This window comes from Ranitomeya variabilis, chromosome 2 (genome assembly GCF_051348905.1).
Source record: "Ranitomeya variabilis isolate aRanVar5 chromosome 2, aRanVar5.hap1, whole genome shotgun sequence".
Classification (NCBI taxonomy): Eukaryota; Metazoa; Chordata; class Amphibia; order Anura; family Dendrobatidae; genus Ranitomeya; species Ranitomeya variabilis.
In genome coordinates, this window is record NC_135233.1 from 641971368 (window position 1) to 641989875 (window position 18508).

General features: G+C 43.0%; 1 protein-coding gene and 1 long non-coding RNA gene across 2 annotated transcripts in view; one reads left to right on the forward strand and one right to left on the reverse strand.

Moving 5' to 3' along the window:
* The window catches only part of LOC143807512 (uncharacterized), an 86326-nt gene extending 73441 nt beyond the window's left edge, over nucleotides 1-12885 (forward strand). The window contains exon 3 of the long non-coding RNA XR_013221753.1: nucleotides 12757-12885. This is a non-coding gene — a long non-coding RNA (uncharacterized LOC143807512). The remainder of the gene's footprint in view (nucleotides 1-12756) is intronic.
* IRF2BP2 (interferon regulatory factor 2 binding protein 2) overlaps nucleotides 1488-18508 on the reverse strand; it is a 32123-nt gene continuing 15102 nt past the window's right edge. The window contains exon 2 of the mRNA XM_077289128.1: nucleotides 1488-5983. Coding sequence (XP_077145243.1) covers nucleotides 5262-5983 — 722 coding nt within the window. The 3' untranslated portion in view covers nucleotides 1488-5261. The remainder of the gene's footprint in view (nucleotides 5984-18508) is intronic.

An 18508-nucleotide genomic window follows, 5' to 3' on the forward strand; every position in this document is an offset into this window, starting at 1 on the left:
GCAGCCGTTTCACTGTCACAACACATGTATAGAGTCTATTGGCTCTCCATGCATGTGCTGTGACACAGCCGCAACACATGCAGCTGCGGTGCAGATCAGCTGATCAGTCGGCAAGATACAGGAAGCCGGGTTTCCTCTGCAGCTTATTCGGCAAGCGCTATAGCTTGCCAAATAAGAGGGAACCCAAACAAATTGGCTCAACTCTACTCTTGATCCCATATTATTACTACCGAGGCTGTGGAGTTCGTATAAAATGGACCGATCCTAAAATATATAATAAATTGGGTCCAGTAGTACAAAGTAGAAAGTGCTGTAAATGTTTTCATAAGAATTTGGGAAAGTTATGTGTCCTATAAATGTCTGTTCTGTTCCTGATCTAAGGATCTCGACTTTTAGTTGGGATGAATCTATGCTGCACTTTATGTACATGCTCAGTAGTGACTGATGCTGTGGGGTCGTAGCTGAATCTGTGCTGCACTTTATGTACATGCTCAGTAGTAAGGCAGTGCTGTGGGGTCGTAGCTGAGATGAATCTGTGCTGCACTTTATTTACACGCTTAGTAGTGACCGATGCAGGGGTTGTAGCTGAATCTGTGCTGCACTTTATGTACATACCCAGTAGTGAGGCAGTGCTGTGGGGTCGTAGCTGAGATGAATCTGTGCTGCACTTTATTTACACGCTTAGTAGTGACCGATGCTGGGGTTGTAGCTGAATCTGTGCTGCACTTTATGTACATGCTCAGTAGTGACCGATGCTGTGGGGTCGTAGCTGAATCTGTGCTGCACTTTATGTACATGCTCAGTAGTGAGGCAGTGCTGTGGGGTCGTAGCTGAGATGAATCTATGCTGCACTTTATGTACACGCTCAGTAGTGACCGATGCTGTGGGGTCGGAGGCGTGAGTTACGGAAATTGAGGAGTCGGAGATTTGACTAAGGGTACTGTCACACAGTAGCACTTTGGTCGCTACAACGGCACGATCCGTGACGTTCCAGCGATATAGTTACGATATCGCTGTCTGACACGCTACTGCGATCAGGGACCCCGCTGAGAATCGTACGTTGTAGCAGATCGTTTGAAACTTTATTTCGTCGTCAAGTGTCCCGCTGTGGCGGCATGATCGCAGCGTGTAACAAAGGTGTGCACGATATTCCCAATGCACCGTGTGACTTCTACATCGCAACGTCATGAAATTATCGCTCCAGCGCCGTGCATTGCAAAGTGTGACCGCAGTCTACGACGCTGGAGCGATAATCAAGCGACGCTGCAACGTCACGGATCATGCCGTCGGAGCGATCAAAGTGCCACTGTGTGACAGTACCTTTACTGACTCCGGCCTGATAACGACTGAGGTCGTTCAATTGCTCGTTACATCTAGTAGGAACTCTACAAAGAGCAGTGTTCTTCATAAATGTACTTGAGATAACAGTTGTGACATGATTCTACATGTTCATCTTTTCCAAATAAAGAATTTATAAGAAAGAAAAAGTGATTCAAAGACAAAAATATTTTTAATTGTCAGTCCTTATAGGGAATTATACATGGTCACAAAGAATTGTAAGTTGCACAGGGGTGTCATCATTTAAAAAGGACTGTAGTATAAGGATTATATCCCCCCACACATTGAGAATGATTTCATAAATCACAATATACTGCATCAGGAATCTAATGTTTTTACAGACAACTGAAAATTGCTTAAAGAATAACTTTTACATTCTTTTCCTTAAGTCATTAGTACACATGAAAATAAGAAACTTGGTAACATCTTAGAGAAACCCGCTTCTTTCTCTGCAACGACTGATATTTCATTATCACAATTTTCAATGCACGGGGGACATCTGGATACAGTGAAGACAGACTTTCCCATTACCGGGATAAGAGAGCTGGTGCTCCAAGTTCTACCGGGAAATCTCTCTTAGGAGAACTTTCAGCAGAATGTCTAATTTCAGCAATAGAAACATTCGTCTTCACTGAATACAGACTTTACTCACGACTCGAAAGTGAAAGCAAATTAATCCAAGATATAAAAAAAAATTGCTTACTTTTAAGTGTACTATTGATTTATGACAAATTAAAAATTAGTTACTCTTTAACCCTCTAAGGACCAGGGAATTTTTGGTTTTTAAGCTTTTGTCTTTTCCTGTCCTTTCACGAGCCATAACATTTATTTTTCTGTTGACAGCCATGTGAGGGCTTTTTTGTAGTTGCGGATGTACTTTTGAATCGCATCATTCATTTTACCATATAACTGTACTGAAACATGGGCACAAATTCAAGTTGTACGAAAATAAATGCAATTTTTTGTTTCTACAGTGTTCATTGTGTGGTAAAAGTGGCCAGGAAAAATGATTGTCCACCTCAGTCTCATTACGGCGATACCAAACATGCATTTTATTTTTCTATTTAAGTGATGAAAATGTTTTTCTGAACACTGCAAAATAACTTTCGCTTTGTCACCATTTTCCAAGACATGTAATATTTTTATTTTTCTGTTGATTGGGCTGATTGAGTGCTTTTTTTGCATGGTGAGTTGAACTGTTTTATTGAGTCCAATTTTGTGCACATATGACCATTTGTTTGACCCCCGAGGATAGCAGGAGAAAAAAAAAATTCTAGTGTATTTTATTTCTCCTTGCAATAGTTACAGATTAGATTAATTCAATATTTCAACAGATCAAACTTTTAAGAACGTGGCCATACCGAATTTTTATTTTTAATGGAAAAAAGTGGAGGTTGATTCACACTTACACATTTTTTTATATCTTTAAAATGTATTTTTCAGATATTTTAGTGCCTTTAGGGGAACTGAACCTGTGATCATTTGATTGATTATGCAACATATTGCAATACCACAATCTTGCAGTATATATAGTCAAAATATTGGCCTCCCATGGCCAAGCTTCACCGGACCAAGATGACAGCGACGAGGGTCTTCAGAAGACCCTGGGCTGTGATCGGAACCCACTGATCCCCCGATTGCGTTGTAAGGTGCCATGTTACATTTAATGTGTAACTCATTTTACTTTTTTTCCACACAAATCAATAGTAGATGTGAAAACAACTTTTTAGGCTATGTGCACACGTCAGGATTCTTTGCAGAAATTTCCTGAACAAAACCGTTTTTTTTCTGTAGTTAATACGCATGAGTTTTTTTTCGCGTTTTTTTTTCCCCCGGCGCTTCCCAATGCATTAAATAGCGGGAAATTCGCAAAATTAATGAACATGCTGCGTTTTTTACCGCCATGTGTTTTTTTTTCCCAGCGGAAAAAAACGCAACATGTGCACAAAAATTGCGGATTGCATTCTATTAATAGGATGCCTTTTTTTTGCGTTTTTATAGCGAAAAAAAAACATGAAAAATCCGGAATGTGTGCACACAGCCTTGATATATCTTATCAGAGAAGTCAACTTCTTTCTCAGAACTGATCTCTCATTCTCAATTTCCAGGTAAAATAAGTATTCAGTGAAGTCAGAATGTTACATTAGTGAGATAGGTGATGGCAGGTGCTACTGACAAGATTCTGTGAAGACCGGAGGGGAGAGGACATTTGCTTTTAGCTCCACCTCACCTCCTTCTGTCTACATAGGAGATGGCAGTTGCTACTGATAAGATTATATCCAAGTAATGTAAAAATCTGTGTTCACTGAACAGATTTTATCCGGGAGTTAAGAATTTTGAGAATGGAAGATCAGATCAGGAGGAGATGAAAAGCACATTTCTCTGATACAATACATTACAAAATTTCTTATTTTCATGTGTACTATTGATTTACAAAATTAAAATTATTTATGCTTTAAAAGGGAATCTGTCATTTTTGACCTATCTAAACTATAAATATGGGCATATAGGTTATAAAATACTGAAAAAGAGTGATACCTGTATGTCTCATATCAGATGTCTTGTTCAGAAATCATCTGTTATCACTTTATATAAATTACCTCCTCCAGGCTCTGGGGGAAGATGTTGCCCAGAAGATAACTCTGCCTCCAGAGCTTGTTTTACATGAAGGGAGAGTCACCAGTGTGATGAGTAATGGCCGCTCTCTGCTCTCCTAATCTCACTGCAGAGCTGTGTGTGGTTATACCTGATACATCTGCAGGTTCCTCTCAGCTTCAGTTTCCAGGTCACAGTCGGACAAGGCTGTAATATTGTTACAATACATCAGAGCTCAGCGAGAAACAAAAATGTGTTTGCAAGAAGACAAAGTACATTTCTCCTGTTCCGTGTTAGTTACTTGTCTCACTCTGGTAACTTCCCCTTCATGTAAAATAATCTCTGGAGACAGAGTTATATTTCAGGCAACATCCTCCCCATGTCCTGGAAGAGGTCACTTGCATAAAGGGATAAAAGAGGATTTAATAACAAGGCATCTGATATGCGGCATACAGGTAGGACTTTTTTTCAGCAGTCTATAACCTGTAGGTCAAATGTGATGACATATCGCCTTTAAGTGCTGCTGTTAGAGACTGACAGAGGCATTTAAACGGTTAACAGTTGCGACCAGAACTCCTCACCAGCCTCGGCTGTCCGAGACAGATGCTGGCTATCTGCCGCGTGTGGCGGGAGATGAGCCGAATACGTGAGAACGGCAATACAACATCCTTTTGTGGAAAGAAGTTAAACTTGTGTTTGAGTAGATGGGCATTACCTTCCAATTGAGTGTTCTGAAGTTATGATTGCTTTTTGTTGGTCAATATTTAAAATAAATGTCGCACTCAAAATATTGCTTTGGTGAACAAGATTTTTTTTTTTTTTTTTTAATAAACATCACCCAGTGGTTCAAATTACATCAATAAATTTTACAATTAAAAAAGCTTAATCTCAAAGAAAATGAGTAACCAGAGACAATTAACAATGTCATAAAATGTATTTGGCATTTTTAACAAGTGCATACAAATACAGCTAAAAGCATTTCTGTTTTCCAAGTGCTCTAAAAAGCATCTCAAGTCACAGCCTACACTGAACAGTAACTGTCACTGGATAGGAACAAATACTTGCAAAGAACAATAACAAAGAATACCTTTCTGATCAGTACATACCTTTGTTTTCAAAAATAGAAACACAATGTATTCAAAAATTAAAAATTATACAGCCATGTTTATGCAGTCTACATTTATCCTGTGTGTGTGTATATATATTATATTTTTTTTTTCCAACGTATCTCACACACACGCATCCCCACTGTAAGAAGTTTAGTAAGAGATTATGGTGGCTACAAAGCAAAAAAAAAAAAAAAAAAAAAGTAAAAAAAAAAAAAAAAGTCAAGAGTCTCTCTCTTTCTTCACTTTTACATCCCCAGCAAGAATTGTTGCAATTTCTCCCTGCATGAAGGCCCATGGTACATTTGATCCCACCAGGGGACATTTTTCTCCACTAGGGCAATAAACTTCTCCAGATGATCCTTGCTGTTTAATACTTTGCCTTGAACATGGGAAACAAAATTTGTGAGTAGGTACTGAAGGGCATTGTACAAAGTGGGTGTCCTCCAAACGCTCATGACAAAGAGTGCAGCACAATGGTATACTGTTTGGTATGGAAGAATCAGGAATGCTTGGGGGGTGCACCTGTTCCATTCCTGCATGGGATGAAGTTCCTCCACTAGAAAGTTGGCTTGGCACATCCCTTGAAGCCATTCTTCTTTGGTTCATAGAGGAAGGGGATGGTGGACTGTTACTGTTTCGCCTTGTTGTAGAGTGAACTTGGTTAGCATCCTTTGAAGCATGATTGCCACCAGCATTATCTGCCACCAATATTAAAGCAGCCATTGGTGACTGGCCATTTTGTGCAGCTTCTGGTGGTGTGGTACGGTTGGAATGAGGAGAGACAGTAGATGGAGGAGAAATGAAAGAAGTACTAGTCATTGGAGAAATTTTAAGACCATCAGGAGCTGGCAGCCATGACTGTCCATCACCATTTATCTTAACAGAACCACCTTCCCCTTCTGGCTCTGGAGAAGGCTTTCTCTTCCGGGCTGAACGAGCACCTAAAATAAACAGAAAAATAAAATGTTTTAGTGCATAAAAAACATAGAAAGCATGTATAGACTATTGCGGTCCACATAAAATTGGTTCTCTACTACAATCATATTGATGACCTATTCTTAGGATGGACATGTGAAGATAAAAGACCCAGGGAGCAGACATATAATGCAACTGTTAGTCATGTTGGTAAGGGTTTAACGCCAGCCACTAGAGTTCTGAATGTCTGGAGCAGACTACTAAAACTAGTAGTGGGTCACTGACCATGCACATTACATCATTAAAGGGAACCGGTTATGTCAACAAACACTACTAAAGAGAATCTGTCAGCAGGTTATTGCTATGTAATCTGAAGACAGCAGGGGATAAGAGGCTGAGACACAGAATTCAGGGACGTGTCACTTGTAGTGTTGAGCATTCCGATACTGCAAATATCGGGTATTGGCCGATATTCGCTGTATCGGAATTCCGATACCGAGTTCCGATATTTTTGCATTATCGGAAATCGGAATCCATATTCATGTAAAAAAAAGAATAAAAATAAAAAATATGGATATAATCACCCACCGACGGCCCCTGGCTCTCAGCGGTGCAACCGGCAGCCTCCGTTCCTAAGAATGCAGTGAGTGTAGGACCTGCGATGACGTCGCGGTCTTGTGATTGGTCGCGTGACCGCGACGTCATCGAAGGTCCTTCACTCTGCATCCTTAGGAACGGAGGCAGACGCTTGCAGCGGTGACAGCCAGGGGCCGTCCGAGGGTGAGTATATCCATATTTTTTTTATTTTTCTTTATTTTTTACATGAATATGGATCCCAGGGCCTGAAGGAGAGTTTCCTCTCCTTCACACCCTGGGAACAATCCAGGATCGCTCCCTATTACGTTCCGATATTTGTGTCCCATTGACTTGTATTGGTATCGGGTATCGGCGATATCTGATATTTTTTGGATATCGGCCGATCCAATCCGATACTTTCAAATATCGGAAGGTATCGCTCAACACTAGTCACTTGCCAAAGTGCTGTTTACTAATTGAAGGATTATCACTAAAAGATTATTCAGGCCACGCCCCCTGTGATAAGCAGCTCACTGTCTATGGACTTTGTACACAGCCTGGTGTGGTTGGGGATAGCTTCTCTGCTTTGCTGGGCTGCACCCGGTAATCTAAGTGACATGTTGTTGGATTCAGCTTTTCTTTGCCTGCATTATGCCGCTCTCAGATAAGGTATCAAAAAGATTCCCTTTGAAATGCACATATAGGTTTAATCTACAGGTAAAAAAAAAAAAAAAAAAAAAACCTAAAACTTAATTTTAAAGTCAAGCTGCCTTACTGAAGGGCTACCGGATGAAAATGAGCTTCTAACCTCCCATGAGCCACTCCGTTATAGGGGAGTGCACGGAGTGTCTGTGGAGCTGGATGTCAGTGTTGGGAAGTGATTACAGCCTCCCCAATGGTGTACTTATCACCAAAATGAGGCATTGGGCAGATAACTAACATTTTGCACCACTTCATGCAATAGCTAATCCTCATTAATCCCTCCTCTTAAGGGTACTGTCACACAAAACGATTTACCAACGATTACGATCAGCGATACGACCTGGCCGTGATCGTTGGTAAGTCGTTGTGTGGTTGCTGGGGAGCTGTCACACAGTCAGCTCTCCAGCGACCAACGATGCTGAGGTCCCCGGGTAACCAGGGTAAACATCGGGTTACTAAGCGCAGGGCCGCGCTTAGTAACCCGATATTTACCCTGGTTACCATTGTAAAAGTAAAAAAAAAAAAAACAGTACATACTCACCCTCTGATGTCTGTCACGTTCCCCGGCGTCCGCGATGCTGCTCAGAGCTTCCCGCACTGAATGTGTCAGTGCCGGCCGGAAAGCCGAGCACAGCGGTGACGTCACCGCTCTGCTTTAGGGCCGGCGCTTACACAGTGCAGGGAAGCGGACGCCGGGGGGACCCGACAGGCACCGAAATGTAAGTATGTACTGTTTGTTTGTTTTTTTACATTTACACTGGTAACCAAGGTAAACATCGGGTTACTAAGCGCGGCCCTGCGCTTAGTAACCCGATGTTTACCCTGGTTACCCGGGGACTTCGGCATCGTTGGTCGCTGGAGAGCTGTCTGTGAGACAGCTCTCCAGTGACCACACAACGATGAAACAGCGACGCTGCAGCGATCGGCATCGTTGTCTATATCGCTGCAGCGTCGCTTAATGTGACGGTACCTTTAACCCCTATCATGCGGTTCTCAATTACATAGCAAAAACCCGCTGACAGATCCCCTTTAAAGTCAACACTTCCTTGATAACATGGTTTAATCTGGGAAAACCAGTTGAAAAGAAACTAAGGAAGAATTTATTCAGAACCTGACAACCAGTAACAAACTGAAACATCAGTTTGAAGTTTTGCTAAGAGGTTGCCAAAACCGAAAGTGGACGCTAACATGAGGGAAAATAAATGTTAATAATAAATAAAGTACGGTATGTAAATTTTCATCTTGACAAGCGTACATTTAGTACTCGGAAAAGCTGGCTATGCTTTAAAATCTACACTGCATCAATGAGTCAAGGCTTGAAGTAATATGCACGATTGCAGCAAAAACGGCAATTTTAGCGCAACTTAATTATAGTAAAGGTCTCACACCAAAAGGTGTGCCCTATGAAAAACAATAACCCCTTCCCTTCCTGCAGCAAGCTTTCCGACACTCCTACTGGTGATTGTAGTGACATCACAGCTAAAGAGCATGCGACCGTGGCAGTCGTGACACCACCACCTCCTTCAGGCGTTTGTCATGGCGGAAAGCCAATGCAGGAACAAAGGAACACTAGAACAACTGATTAATAATTTTACATAGGGCGAGAGAATAATAAAAAAAAAAAAATTCAAGAAGGAAAACCCCTTCACCTGCAACACATTCGATACAGTCCTTCTTAAGCAGAAGGAACTTACATGACAATTCCACATACTACAATGGAACTAATCCATTTACTGGGACACAAACCGCTCTGCTTTAACATTGTTATACAAAACCCAGAATATAAAAGCCATTGGGTTGTCAAATAAAGATCTACTGTTAAGATCTAAGTGGTTTATGTTTAATTGAAAGATTCTTGAAATCCTGTAGTTCTCACTGACCAATGAACCCCAGAATATGCTGACAAACCCCATTTTGTAGAAATCTATTTTCAGCCATCATTATCACAAGCAACAAAGATAGGCAACCTAGAAACACACTTGTCCATGGGGTGAGAGGTAACAGGCACATTTCACAGTGCTACAGAAGGCAGTAAGACTTCTGCAGCCTAGAGGTTTCCATGGTCCACATCTCTGCTGTTTAGATCAGCTTAGGAAACATGGCCACCTCTAACTGCATAGAGATGGCAGGAAGCCCATGGGATTTGGAAGAAACTTTCAATCACAGAAATTTCACAGCTCCCTTGAAGGGTTAATGAATAGGCTCTCTCTCATGCTCCTCACCCTTTTGCGAGAGATCACTACTGCCAGCACAACGAAGACATGGCATCAACACATACCAAAAGGCAGCAAAGAAATAAGGATACATGCAAAACTTATTGCCGCTCAATGTGAACTACAACATTGACTTTCCACCCGACAAAGATCTGGAAGTGTAGTCTATAAGCGCCAAGTTTAAAGTAAAACGTAAAAGTTAAAAAAAAAAAAAAAATCTTACGTTATACAGTTGTGCTCAAAAGTTTACATACCCCAGCAGAATCTTTGTTTTCTTGGCCTTTTTTTCAGAGAATATGAATGATGACACCAAAATTTTTTTCAACTCATGGTTAGTGGTTGGGTGAAGCCATTTATTGTCAAACTACTGTGTTTTCTCTTTTTAAATCATTATGTCAACCCAAAACATCCAAATTGACCCTGATCAAAAGTTCACATACCCCATTTCTTAATACCGTGTTTTGCTCCCTCTAACATCAATGACAGCTTGAAGTCTTTCGTGGTAGTTGTGGATGAGGTTCTTTATTTTCTCAGATGGTAAAGAATGGGGAATTTTTCTTGGCAAAAAACACCAATTCCCGTAAATTCCTGGGCTGTTTATTATGAACTGCACTCTAGAGATCTCCCCAGTGACTCAATGATATTGAGGTCAGGAGACTGAGATGGCCACTCCAGAACCTTCGCTTTGTTCTGCTGTAGCCAATGACAAGTCGACTTGGCCTTGTGTTTTGGATCGTTGTCATGTTAGAACGTCCAAGTACGTCCCATGCGCAGGTTTCCAGCTGATGATTGCAAATTTGCCTCCAGTATTTGCTGATAACAAGCTGCATTCATCTTTCCTTCAACTTTGACAAAGTTTCATTTGTCTTTGTAGCTCAAACATCCCCAAAACTTCAGCGATCCACCTCTGTGCTTTACAGTAGGAATGGTGTTCTTTTCATCATAGGCCTTGTTGACCTCTCTCCAAAGTTTAATGTTGGTCTCATCACTCCAAATTACCTTGTTCCAGAAGTTTTTGAGGCTGGTCTCTTTGCAGTTTTTGTAGGCAAGATACTTTGTGATATTTGCACAGTAATGGCTTTCTTCTGGCGACTCGACGATGCAGCCCATTTTTCTTCAAGTGCCTCCTTATTTGCATCTTGAAACAGCCACACCGCTAGTTTTCAGAGTCCAGTATTTCAGCTGATGTTATTTGTGGGTTTTTATTTGCATCCAGAACAATTTTCCTTACATTTAGTAGCCATTCAAACCAATTTGTGTCAACTTCTGTGCAGGTTATCAGGCCAAAATCACCAGGGTAGGTGAACTTTTGATCAGGGTCGTTTGGATGTTTTGGGTTGTCATTAGGATTTAAAAAGAGAAAACACAGTAGTTTGGGCATCACCCAACCACTAACCAGGAGTGGAGAAAAAGTTTTGGTGTTATTCATATTATCTGAAAAAAAGGCCAAGAAAGCAAAAATTCTACCACGGTATGTAAACTTTTGAGCACAACTATATGCACCAGTGGGGGGCCAACAGTTCTAAAGACAGTAGAGAAGTGTGCAGCTCAGGGGGCAGCAGCACTTACAGAGCAAATTATGGATATAATAGAAAGTCATAAGTTTTCTAACGTATTTGTATTCACTCCCGCACTTTTAAGCTGCCTTTTGAGCAATCGGAGGCAGTCTAGGGAGACCCCCGTAAGCTGCGGTAAGCGCTATAGCTATTCGGATAAGGAGTTATCTAAAGCTATTTGCTCATTCCTTGTAACAATCTCTTCTGGCTCAGGATAGGACTCTCCTGCTTCACTTGACCCCACATCCACAGAGCTGCTCTTCCTCATTTGTTCTGCTGACGGGTGTCACTGCCAACATCATGCCCATTGACAGCCGACTCCTCAGTCAGGCAGAAGGGAGATGACGGTCAATCAGCATGGCATCTACAGTGATGCCATATCGACAGTACAGCAAAGAACTTCTGCGCAATATCACTGGAAGGAGGAAAATCGCACCTGGAGTAATCCATCACTGCTTTGTGCAGACAGAGCTATTCATGCAGCAGGTAGTTTACAACTACTAACGGGTATTATCTTAGCCCCATATAAGTCCTGGATCATTTCCAAGCAAGAGTTTCTCAACTCTTAATAGCAAACAATCCTTTTGTATACTGCTAAAACATTCTAAAACTATTATTGCCAAAATATGCAAGGGTCCAACCAGTGGAATCACTTACAGATTGTCATTTATTCATTAGAATGGTTCGCATTAATTGTCAATGGGACTGATGAGTGCAGCACTGAGTTTTTTCTGGCAGCACCATACAGAATGGAGCAGTGGTGGGGGATGCACACAGCTACGCCATTCTGATGGGAATAAAAGCACCTGTTCTGGCTCAGTATTCAGATTACCAGCAATCTATAAGTTAACACGGATATCTGGTGATATAATAGTTGTCCAATGAAAAGTATTTAAAGACACCACTCCAGCAGCTTTTTTTTTTTTCTTTATTTCACCACTGTAGTAATATCACCAATGTAAGTTCCCTGCCCTTAGTCTTAGATTCACTAGCCGCGGGCTTCTACTGTTCTCGGTGTCACTCTAGTCCTCTCCTGCCGGGTGGCTCCAGTGTTTGCTGGGTGGGCCGGAGGTCACTTCCCAATGTAAGTCTTTGGGAGTCAGAACCAAGCCAGAAGGGAGGTTCTCATAGACTTACACTGAGAGCTTGTGACAGTTAGCTATGCCATCCGATCAGTAAGGAGCTGCGGTCAAAAGTTGGTGAACCTGGAGCAGAGCAGCGCCGGGAAGAGAAGACAGCAGCTGGTCAATATACTACTACAGGGAAGGAAACATGGATTAGTGACTTAAACACCCTTTAATCTAGACTTTCCTTTTCGCACAAAGCTCATGCTACTGCACCACAAAAGCCCCCCTTAAAGGGGTTTTCCCACTTTGTTAAAAAGCAAGCAGGGAAATGTTTTACCTTAGAAAAAGAACCAGCTGTGATTCTGTGCTGTCCTGTCTGTATACTATTTCTTCCTCCCCTGCCCACGTGCTGTGGTATGATCAGACCATGTCCCTGCATGGTCAGACACAGCCATTACACATCTATAAGATTATCTCAGCACAGGAACACATCTAATTGTGGACCCTATTATTCCAAGATCTATGGATTAAAATCAACTTTTGTCTGTGGGAAAATGCCTTTAAGGAATTACATTATTGAATATAAAAAAAATTGCAACCGACTAGAAAACGTTATCAGGAAAGGTCTTAAAACACCTTAAAATAAGGTCGGCCAAAAGCAACTGTTCTCATCTTCCCCATACAGATGGACACTCATCAGAGCGAAAAAGTGGAGAAAAAGGTACCAAGCGCTTCTTGACGATTATCTCCAGTGTGGACAAAAGGATCAGATGTTGAAGTTCAACAAACTCAGTGGTGTCCGGGGGAGGACTGGCCACTGCAGACAATCTAACATGTACCGGAAGTTGGGGAAAGGGTAATATGCTCACTCACTGCGCTTTAACTAGCATTCAAATTTACAGATTGCATTTCAAAACAAAGCAAACATTTTAAGGGAAAGATCTTCACAACTTCTTTATTGTTTCAGTGCATGAAAAATTAAGCTACTTTGCAAATATTCATAAAAGGCTATAGTTGCGTATGCAGCTCCCACTCAGATCAACGAGACACAGTGAGAGGCTGCAGAGAAATAAATGGACGTTCCTGCAGTCATTCGGACGTCGCACCGCCCCCTGTTCCCCTTTCGGCCTCATTTAGTAAGCAACTAAACGTGTTTGTAACAGTAAGGGATGCTGACAGTATAAAATAGAGAGACCCTTTCTGAATGACCCAACTGTGCTGGGATGCCAGTACTGGCACGGAACGCGGCCTACAGCATAATCGCTGCGTCATGAGAGCTTTCAATCAATAGAACAGGTGGTCAACATGAGAGCAATTCACCGATCAGCTGAAACGTGACCTGGCAGTGGCCAGAACAAGGATGTATGGGGCAGAACACCTCAGCTTCATACACTGCTTAGTGGGAACGAGGATGTAAGGGGCAGAACACCTCAGCTTCATACACTGCTTAGTGGGAACGAGGATGTAAGGGGCAGAACACCTCAGCTTCATACACTGCTTAGTGGGAACGAGGATGTAAGGGGCAGAACACCTCAGCTTCATACACTGCTTAGTGGGAACGAGGATGTAAGGGGCAGAACACCTCAGCTTCATACACTGCTTAGTGGGAACGAGGATGTAAGGGGCAGAACACCTCAGCTTCATACACTGCTTAGTGGGAACGAGGATGTATGGGGCAGAAAACCTCAGCTTCATACACTGCTTAGTGGGAACGAGGATGTAAGGGGCAGAACACCTCAGCTTCATACACTGCTTAGTGGGAACGAGGATGTAAGGGGCAGAACACCTCAGCTTCATACACTGCTTAGTGGGAACGAGGATGTATGGGGCAGAACACCTCAGCTTCATACACTGCTTAGTGGGAACGAGGATGTAAGGGGCAGAACACCTCAGCTTCATACACTGCTTAGTGGGAACGAGGATGTATGGGGCAGAACACCTCAGCTTCATACACTGCTTAGTGGGAACGAGGATGTAAGGGGCAGAACACCTCAGCTTCATACACTGCTTAGTGGGAACGAGGATGTATGGGGCAGAACACCTCAGCTTCATACACTGCTTAGTGGGAACGAGGATGTATGGGGCAGAACACCTCAGCTTCATACACTGCTTAGTGGGAACGAGGATGTAAGGGGCAGAACACCTCAGCTTCATACACTGCTTAGTGGGAACGAGGATGTATGGGGCAGAACACCTCAGCTTCATACACTGCTTAGTGGGAACGAGGATGTATGGGGCAGAACACCTCAGCTTCATACACTGCTTAGTGGGAACGAGGATGTAAGGGGCAGAACACCTCAGCTTCATACACTGCTAAAGCTACGTTCACATTTGCGGTCAGCGCCGCATGCGTCATGCGCCCCTATATTTAACATGGGGGCGCATGGACATGCGTTGTGCTGCGTTTTGCGCCGCATGGCCGCAAGCGTTGGACGCAAGAAACGCATCAAGTTGCATTTTTTTTGCGTCCAACTTTCGGCCAAAAACGACGCATGCGGCGCAAAACGCAGTGTTTTAGCGTGCGTTTTTGTTTGCGTTGTGCGCTGCGGCGCACAACGCAAATGTGAACGTAGCCTAAGTGGGAACGAGGATGTATGGGGCAGAACACCTCAGCTTCATACACTGCTTAGTGGTCACTACAGAGAACGCCAGATTACCTCCCATTCACTTAAATGGGAGCTGAACTGAACTACACCGACCCAGGAATACACTCAACTTAGTTGCAACTATTGCCGGAGCAGTTTTCAGCTAATCAATGGAGGTTCTGGGTGTTGGACCCCAATTAATCTCATACTGATAACCTATCCTAAGAGAAGGCCATCAATGTGTTACCACAAATGCAATTAGTCCAGCCATTCTAGGTAACACCTCTAAAGCATTTTATTTTAGAAGCTTTTGTAAAAATACAGAAAACAATCCTTAGGGTATGTGCACACGTCAGGATTTCTTGCAGAAATTTCCTGAAGAAAACCGGAAATTTTCTGCAAGAAATCCGCATTTTTTTTTTTTACGTTTTTTTTTTTTTTTTTTAATGCATTTTGCAAGCGAAATTAGCTTGCAGAATGCTAAAGTTTTCCAAGCGATCTGTAGCATCGCTTGGAAAACTGACTGACAGGTTGGTCACACTTGTCAAACATAGTGTTTGACAAATGTGACCAACTTTTTACTATAGATGCTGCCTATGCAGCATCTATAGTAAAAGATAGAAAGTTTAAAAATAAAAAAAATAAAAAAAAAATGGTTATACTCACCTGCAGACAGCCGATCTCAGCGGCGTCCGTTCCTATAGATGGTGTGTGTGTGCAGGACCTTCGATGACGTCGCGGTCACGCGATCAATCACAAGACCGCGACGTTATCGCAGGTCCTTCACACACACCATCTATAGGAACGGAAGCGGCAGCATGCACCGATGAGAGGCGGGAAGACTCCGGGGCCATCAGAGGGTGAGTATATCACTATTTTTTATTTTAATTATTTTTTTTTACCAATTATATGGTGCCCAGTCCGTGGAGGAGAGTCTCCTCTCCTCCACCCTGGGTACCAACCGCACATGATCTGCTTACTTAAGTAAGCAGATCACTGCATTCCTAGGTGTGCGGAATCCCCGCAATCCCGCAAATTTAATGAACATGTTGCTTTTTTTTCCCGCGATGCGATTTTTTCGCGGAAAAAAATGCAACATTTGCACAAGAAATGCGGAATACACTGTAAATAATAGGAGGCATATGTAAGCGTTTTTTCCGCGTTTTTATAGCGAAAAAAAACGCGAAAAATACTGAACGTGTGCACCTGGCCTTATACAAATTGGTGCAGATAGAAATCACTGCATTAACCAACATGTTTTGGACACATACTTGTCCTTAATAATGGCACATCAGTGTGTGACATCTCAGACAACCTCTTCAATTCTAAGGTCATGTTTACACAATGCGATCACACTGCCATTTCTCTAACAGCACTGAAAATAAACTATGGCAAACAAGAGATGCAGGACAACTGCATAATGTTGACATGGCCTACCACAGGCCCCAAATCTGCAAACTCAGCTCTGGTAACAAAAAACATTGTGTGTCAGCTGAATATATCTGTAAAGCCTTAGGCTATGTGCACACGTCAGGATTTCTTGCAGAAATTTTCCTGACAAAAAACGGACATTTCTGCCAGAAATCTGCATGCGTTTTTTTACGCGTTTTTTCCAAATGCATAGAATTGCGGGAAAAACGTGGAAAATCCACAAAATTAATGAACATGCTCATTTTTTTACCGCGAAAAAAACGCACCATGTGCACAAAACATGCAGAATGCATTCTAAATGCTAGGATGCATAATGTATGCGTTTTTAATGAGTTTTTATAGCGTTTTTATCGCGAAAAAACCTGAACGTGTGCACATAGCCTGAGAGGGAGCCTGTCAGCAGGATTGTGCTCAGTAACCTACAGACAGTGTCAGGTCGCCGCCGTTATACTGATTACAATGATGCCCAATGATGAAATCCATCTTGCGGTTGTTGTTTAATCTTTATCTTCAGTTTTGAGTTAATGATATGCTTTGTGCCCCAGGCGGCCTGGGCGGGGGGGGGGGTAATGGATAGATTCTTTGTGTGGTGCTCTGCTTAGGTATTCATGTGTATGGCACAGGCACCTGTAGAAGGGGAGTAATATATATATATATATATACACACACACACACACACACACAGGCCGCCCTGGAGCATGTCATTAACTGAAAAATACAAGTAAATATTTAACAACAACGCCAAGATGGATTTCATCAGCCAATGTATTGTTTTAATCAGTATAATGGAGCTGAGCTGACACTGTCTGTAGGTTACTGTGCACAATCCTGCTGACAGGTTCCCTTTAATGGAAGAGACACGAATAACTGCTTCAAGCAGCCACGGAGACAGGGCTATGAAGACGGCCAAGAGTATCTGTGCTGTGTTTTTGAGCCCCAACACTAGTTGTAAAGACCAAAAAGCAGTTAGTCTAATCTCTATTCTCTTGCGGAGCAGGGCAACATTTTTAATGGCAGCAACTAGTGATGAGCGAGTGTACTCATTGCTCGGGTGGTCTGCGAGTATTTGTTAGTGCTCGGAGATTTCGTTTTCATCACGGCAGCTGAATGATTTACAGCTAGTAGAAGCCTCAGTATATGTGGGGGTTGCCTGGTTGCTAGGGAATCCCCACATGTAATCAATCTGGCTAGTAGCTGTAAATCATGCACCTGAGGTGATGAAAACTAAATCTCCGAGCAGTCAAATACTCAGAGGGCACCCGAGCATGCTCAGGAAAACCCGAGTACACTCGTTCATCACTAGCAGCAGCCAGTGTAATTGGGCCTTAAACCCTTCCTGACATTGCACAGACTGACCCACACAATGTTAAAGGGAACCTGTCACCCCCTCCAGCCGTTATAAACTAAGAGCCACCTTGTGCAGCAGTAATGCTGCATTCTGACAAGGTGGCTCTTTTAGTTCTGGGTGCTGTAACTAGAGAAATAATCAGTTTTATAATTTGTCAGAAATACCTGGTCTTCAGTCAAGGAGGCCGGCGTTTCCCCCCTGCTTCAGACGCCACACAGCCGTCACTCACATCTTCTTGGCGCCGGGCGCCGCCTCCTCCTCACCGCTGTTTTCAAAATAGCCGGCGCCTGCGCTCTTTTCCCCTGCCTGGTGCAGGCGCAGTGAGCCCTGCCCGTCTTTCCTCATATGCAGTCTCGGTGACTGCGCCTGCGCGGCCGCCCTGCTTGTGAATCCCAGCCCCGCAGTGACTTATGATTTATTCACATTGCAGGGCTGGGATTCACAGGCAGGGCGGCCACACAGGCGCAGTCAGCTGGGCTGCATATGAGGACAGAGGACGGGCAGCGCTCACTGCGCCTGCACCAGGCATGAGAAAAGAGCGCAGGTGCCGGCTACTTTGAAAACAGTGCGGAGGAGGCGGCGCCCGGCGCCAAGGAGATGTGAGTGACAGCTGTGTGGCGTCTGAAGCAGGGGGGAAAGGCCGGCCTCCTTGACTGAAGACCAGGTATTTCTGACAAAGTATAAAACTGATTATTTCTCTAGTTACAGCACCCAGAACAAAAAGGGCCACCTTGTCAGAATGCAGCATTACTGCTGCACAAGGTGGCTCTTAGTTTGAAACGACTGGGGGGGGGGTGACAGGTTCCCTTTAAGTCCCGCTCTTTTATAAACGCTGAAGTACTGAGCTTGCATCATTGCCAGACACTGGCTGTTATTCAAGGTAAAAAACAAAACAAACAAAATCCAGACAACATGAGGTATCATGTCTGTAAATACCATAGAGGGGAACAAAAACACGAGAAAAAAAAAAAGCCCTCATAAGGCCAGGTTGATGGAGGGGGGGGAAAAAAAAAAAAAAAAAAAGTGTTATAGCTATTGGATGAAGGAGAGAAAAACACAAAAGCTCAAAACAG